At 45.0% G+C, this 6,551-nt stretch overlaps 1 protein-coding gene across 2 annotated transcripts in view; it reads left to right on the plus strand.

Annotated features, from left to right (window-relative positions):
- The first annotated feature begins 5,807 nt into the window (after nt 1–5,807).
- Nucleotides 5,808–6,551, plus strand: part of Secisbp2l (SECIS binding protein 2-like) — a 47,581-nt gene continuing 46,837 nt past the window's right edge. The window contains exon 1 of one of the 2 annotated variants that reach the window (XM_013010156.1): nt 5,808–6,027. In XM_013010156.1, coding sequence (XP_012865610.1) covers nt 6,004–6,027 — 24 coding nt within the window. In that variant the 5' untranslated portion in view covers nt 5,808–6,003. The remainder of the gene's footprint in view (nt 6,028–6,551) is intronic. The other variant, XM_013010157.1, reaches the window with a different exon arrangement.

The raw sequence follows: 6,551 nt of genomic DNA on the forward strand, positions 1-6,551 counted from the left end.
GAAAACAAAAAAAATCTAGATAACTAATTTGTTTACAAAGGCTTTTTTTAAAATGCAGGTTTAACAGGAAAAAAAAAAACAACCCAGTGAGTTGAAGGAGACTTTTCAAGTCAGATTCTATAGCATTTCTAAATAAAGAGAAAGTGTTAGAGATGGAATGTTTTCACTAGCATTAAAAAAAAAATGACCTTAAAGGAAAGCTTAAGATTTGGAACGAAGACATCATTCATAATGAAGACATCCTTAGAAATCTTACAAGTTTCATTTCCTGTTTTTAACTGACCTGCCCTGGCCATAAAAAATGAATGTCATGACTAAGTTTATATCTGATTCTCAAAGTCCACTTACGCAATAAATTCATTCCTTCTTAGCTATTACCTAAGTTAGATTATTCACATGACACTTTATTGAGACTGGTTTTCATTGTAGTGGATCTTCCCATCCGCTGATGATTGTTATGATATTATCTCTTCTAACTAATTTTATGTTATTCTCATGTATTTTATATTTTCATAGAAGTTAGGGAGTTTTCCCTAATTTGAATCCACCAACCTCTTCCATCTCTGGGTGAATCTAAGTCAGCTATAAAGGTAAAATCGGTCATTCATTCAACAAATATTGTTGAGTGACACTGTTTTCAAGGTAGACCATACTCTGAGAGAGGAAATCATTACATTATTAAATTAAATTAGTACAATAACTAGACATAGACCACAACAAATTTAAGGCAGGATGTGACACAAAAGATGAGGAATTGTAAGGAGAAATGCTTTTCATCCAGGAACTAGAGGAAGTAGTTTTCAACCTGGAAAGGGCATCCTAAGTAAAAATCACCGAGCGAGGAAAGATGCCAAAGAGATGCATGAAGGCATCACTGAAGTGGCTTTGTTTTGTTTTGTTTTGGTAGTTCTGGGGTTTGAACTCAGGCAGGTGTTCTACCACTTGAGTCAATAACAGTCTTGGCTATTTTCCAGCTAGAGTCTTGCTTTATATGCAGGCTGGCCTGGGTGGCGATCTTCCTATTTGTGCATCCTCAGTGTTGTTTGGGATAATAGGTGTCCATTGTACTTCCCCTGTAGCTGGGAGAACAGGTATTAGTTGAGATAGTGTCTCACCAATTTTATTTTTCTTCTTTATGCCCAGACTGATGTTGAACTACAATCCCCTGATCTACGATTACAGGTTGGAACCACCTCACCAGACACCATCATTGAAGTTTTTAAAATGATTCAGATGCATGCTTAGAGACTCGACAATAAATGTATACTGGTTACATGCCAGGCAATAGAATACCCACAGCAGACAAAGCAAGCAAACAAGCAAAAATCCCTGTTTTCATAGAGCTTACATTCACCTGGAAATTGATAGTCAGTAAACAACACAAACAGTATCACATTTGTCACAGTAGTGAGTGTTAACAGAGGAAAGGCTGGAAAGGGACTACATACATATCCATCCGCTGTATTAAAGAGTGTCCTGCTAATAAGAGCAACAAGGCCAAGGTCACCTAGAAAGGAGTGTGCTTTGAATAGAAGGAGATAGAGAAGAGGCCAGAGTGGCAACAGCCACACTCTGAGAGTGAGAGAGAGAAGAGAAAGAAGTAAGGTCAAAGGTTCAGTTTGCTTAGTGTTCTATCACTTGAGTCACAGCTCCACTTCTGGCTTTTTTGGTTGGTTAATTGGAGATAAGAATTTCAAAGATTGGGGCTGGGAAGGTGGCTCAGTGGAAGAGAGCTTGTCTTGCAAGCCTGAGGCCCTGGGTTCAATTCCTCAGCACCACATAAGCAAAAAGAAAAAACCAGAAGTGGCGTTGTGGCTCAAGTGGTAGAGCGCTAGCCTTGTGCTGAAGAGCTGAGGGACAGCGCCCAGGCCCAGAGTTCAGGCCCCACAACCGGACCCCCCCCAAAAAAAAAAAAGAATTTCAAAGACTTTCCTGCCCAGGCTAGCTTTCAACTGTGATCTCAGATCTCATTCTCCTGAGTAGCTAGGATAACAGGAGAGAACCACCAGCAGCCAGCTGTAAAACTTATTTTAAGGACAATATTGTCCACAACTTTTAAGTAGCCAAGCCTAGTGGCTCAGGCCTGTATCCTGGCTACTTGGGAGGCTGCAACTAGAAGAACATAGTTTGAGGACAGCATAGGTCCCATATCTACCAATAAAAAGCTGGGCAGTGTGGTTTACATTTTTTATCCTATTTTTTTGTGCCAGTACAGGGCTTGAATTCAAGGGCTTGCATTCTTGCTTAGCTTTTACCTTTCAAGGCTGGCACTCTACCACTTGAGCCACACCTCCACTTCTGGCTTTTTGTTGGTTAATTGGATATTAGAGTCTCAAGGATGTTTTGCACAGGCTGACTTTGAACTAAGATCTTTAGATCTTTAGATTTCAGTAGTGAGGATTACAGGTGTGATCCTCTCTTGAAACAGCTTTCCTACTTCTTTATTTTTTTTGGGGGGGGGTCCGGTCATGGGGCCTGAGCTCTGGGCCTGGGCACTGTCCCTCAGCTCTTCAGTTCAAGGATAGCGCTCTACCACTTGAGCCACAGCACTACTTCTGGCTTTTTTCTTTTTGCTTATGTGGTGCTGGGGAATCAAATCCAGGGTCTCAGGCTTGCAAGACAAGCGCTCTACCACTGAGCCACCTTCCCAGCCCCCTTCCTACTTCTTTTCACCATGGTTCCCAGCACATTAAATACTGATTACTAAATGAAATCATTTAAATGTATTTGTATCATCTGTAATATATAATATATATTATAATATTATAATTATAGTATATATAATATGTTTTATATATTTGTAAATATTTTATTTATATTATACATATTATTATAATATATAATACATATATTACAGATGATATATATTACAGATGATACAAATACATGTGTTTTATATATATATATATATATTCGTTTTTGGCATAGATTTTGAGGGTTTTATTTCCTAATAGCTAGCGTTATGGTTTCTAGGATTACCAAGAAAAGCACAGTGACATTTTTGTTCCTATAATTCTTATAATTTCTATGATTCTGTTTTTCTGATTTACATAAATATCTCATTCATGGAATGTTTCCAAAGGGAACAATTTCAGTCACAAAAGTCCCATCAATGTGAAAGGTCCTTGGAAATACCATATTCTCAGAAGAAACAAACAAACCCTGGGGTTCATGTAGACTGCATTATGTTTTTTCTTAATCCAGACAGTCTGAAAACTTAAGAGTTTATATTCTTTTTTTTTTTTTTGTCAGACACGGGGCTTGAACTCTGGGCCTGGGCGCTGTCCTTCAGCTCTTCAACAAAGGTGAGTGCTCTACCACTTGAGCTACAGCACCACTTCCGGCTTTCTGGTGGTTTATTGCAGATAAGAGTTTCACTGACTTTCGTGTCCAGACTGGCTTTGAACCGCAATCTTCAGATCTCAGCTTCCTGAGTCGCTAGGATTACAGGCGTGAGCCACCGGTACCCTGCTAGAGTTTATATTCTTTTTCAGTTGTGAAAGAAAGATGATCAACTGTTAGTTTACATAACCACACCATATAAATAGCTGAGGAATCGAGCCCAGGGCCTCATGCATGTAAGGCAAACACTCTACCACTGAGCCAACTTCCCAGCCCCCAATAGCTTGATTTTTTTGGGGGGGTCCGGCCGTGGGGCCTGAACTCTGGGCCTGGGCGCTGTCCTTCAGCTCTTGAGCTCAAGGATAGCACCGTACCACTTGAGCCGCAGCGCCACTTCCGGCTTTTTTCTTTTTGCTTATGTGGTGCTGAGGAATGGAACCCAGAGCCTCATGCATGCAAGGCAAGCACTCTACACTGAGCCACCTTCCCAGCCCCAATAGCTTGATTTTTTAAAAGCAATCCTAAATATATTCAGCATTCATTGTACCTTATAATATAATAGATACCCAAGATATAAGATTACATTAAGTGTACATGTTTACAACATCCATAACTAGGTATGTAATTGAAACACAGTGCATATATAGTGCACAGTGCATATACAGAAAAAGCTACATAAGTGAGAAATAGCCATGTACAACCATTCACGGCTCTCCTTACAAAATTGTTTCTATAGCCAGCCTTGATATAATTCTTGCTTCTTTTAGTAGCAGCTGACATTATAGACCAGCCTCATCTTGGAGTCTTATTTAAATAAAACCAGGTAAATAAAAATAATTAAACCCTACAAACATCTTGGAGGTGTGTGTTTTTCTTTTCTTTTTCTGCCAGTCATGAACTCAGGGCACTGTACGTGAGCTTCTTTGGTGCCAGATACTCTGCCAATTGAACCACAGTGCCACTTCCGACCTTTTCTGTTTATATGGTACTGAGGAATCAAACCCAGGGCTTCATGAATGTAGGTAAGCACTGAAGCTTGTAAATGTTTTTTTGTTTTGTTTTGTTTTGTTTTTTCTGTTGATGGTTGTGGGGCTTGAACTCAGAGCGGTCTCTAAGCATTTTTTGCTCAAGGCTAGTGCTCTATCTCTTTGAGCCATAGCTCTACTTCCCTGCAGTCTTTAAATAAAACCAGTTAAAAAAAAACAAAACAAAAACAAAACACAATGTAGACTATCCCAAAGGGGAGATCCAGTCTTTGAAGCAAAACTAAGCAAATTTCTTAAAAATTGCTTTCACTCTTCCAGAACTGGATCTCATCACTGTCCCAAACAATAGCCATTTCCATGTTCTTTCTTCACCTCAGTATAGCTTAGCTTATTTAGTTTAGATTTCTTTCTCACCCTAGAGTTGTCCATCAAAGCAAGAACTCTTTAGGGGAGGTTGTGTGTGTTGGAGGCTGTGCCTAATTTCCCAGAAAGACTTTTTGCCATGTTAACATTAGTGTCCAGTTTCAAAACATTCTATCTTCAAGGAGGTAAAGATGTGACAATTAGAAGGAATAATAAATAATCAGAGTTCATGAAATGGCATACTAGAGTGTATAATTATATGTTGGGTAGTGTTAAACAGATTCTAAGTACAACTAGGGTTTTGTGATAGACTGGACATGGAACTTAGAGGTGGGCCTGGAAAATACATTATTCAATACGTATTTGTGGACCTTTCTTTTCTTTCTTTTTGCCAGTCCTGGGCTTGAATTTTGGGCCTGGACACTGTCCCTGAACTTCTTTTGCTCAAGGCTAGCACTCTACCACCTGAGCCACAGCCCCACTTCTGGCTTTTTCCATGTATGTGATACTGAGGAATTGAACCCAGGGCTTCATGCCTGCTAGGCAAGCACTCTACAACTGAGCCACCTTCCCAGCCCCAAATTTGTGGGCCTTTGTAAGTGGACTTTTTTTTCTTTCTCTTTTGCTGATGCTTACTCTTTGTGTGCAATTTTATTTATGCATATTTGTTTTTCTGGGTCAAGATCCCATAGGTGACTTTCTTTAAAGTCCAGGCTCCCTACAGGGAGGTGACATGAGCAAGGATATACACACAGACACACACAGACACACACACACACACACAGAAGGCAGCTAAAAGCCCTCGTAATAGCAGTAAGAGGGGCCCTAGGATGCTGAAGAGGTTTCTAAAGCCCCTGAAGACCCGGGATGTGGTTGGAGGCCCGCTTCCCCCCCCCCCCCCCCCAAGCCAGAACACCTAGGACCTCAGCCTGCGCTGGCCACCCCTGGGTTCCCGCCGCCGGGCCATGTAGGTCGCCCCGCCTCCTGCCGCCGTTGCCCCGCCCCCTTTCCCTTCAGCGCGCGGCTCCATTTCCGGCTTCGCTTGCCCGCCCTTTCGAGCCTCGTCGGCTTCCGTCCCAGATGATCCCTCCCCAGGGCCGCTGCCGCCCCGCCGCCGCCGCCGCCTCCCCCTCCCGGCTCCGGAACCGCCTCCTCAGGCAGTGGCGTCACCCGCTCGGTGTCGCGGCTTCTGCAGAGAGTGGCGGAGGTCCGTCCTGGAGCCCAACCCTGGAGGCGAGCGGGGGGCCATGGAGAAAGCGGCCCGAGGCGCCCCTCAGACCGACTAGAGCGGGCCCGTCGCGCCTGCGGCGCCATGGACCGACCCCCGGCGGAGCAGGTACTCGGGGCCTGGCGGGCGCCGGCGGGGGGCGCCCGGGTCCGGCCGGGGTGCGGGGTGGGAGCGGGGGTGTGGGTGTGTGTGGGGGGTCACCGTGCTTTTGCAGGCCCGGCCCGGGTCTCCGAGCGTGGGGTCCCCCCCCCTCCGCTTCCCCTCCTCGGGGAAACCCGGCCGGCGGCGGCACCCCCCGTTCCCCGGCATTGTTCCAGCCGCTGCCTCGGGCCGTCGCGAGGGCCGGGGCGGGGTGAGAGGGGGGGGGACCTTCCCAGACTTGTTTCCCCAAGATGGGGGTTCCCTGCGGGGGAGGGGCCTCGGCTCCCCGAGAGAGGGCCACCCCCCCCTCCAAGACGCCCAAGTTGTTCCGTGCCCTCCAGAGAACAGGGAGGCGTTGCAACTTCCAGGACTCCCCATCTCCCCCCCCTCCACTCTACAGTTCCTCTCCCCCCCATTCCTTCCAGGACTCCCCATCTCCCCCCCCTCCACTCTACAACTCTCCCCATCTCCCCCCTCCACTCTACAGTTCC

Source organism: Dipodomys ordii, unplaced genomic scaffold (genome assembly GCF_000151885.1).
Source record: "Dipodomys ordii isolate 6190 unplaced genomic scaffold, Dord_2.0 Scaffold11, whole genome shotgun sequence".
Classification (NCBI taxonomy): Eukaryota; Metazoa; Chordata; class Mammalia; order Rodentia; family Heteromyidae; genus Dipodomys; species Dipodomys ordii.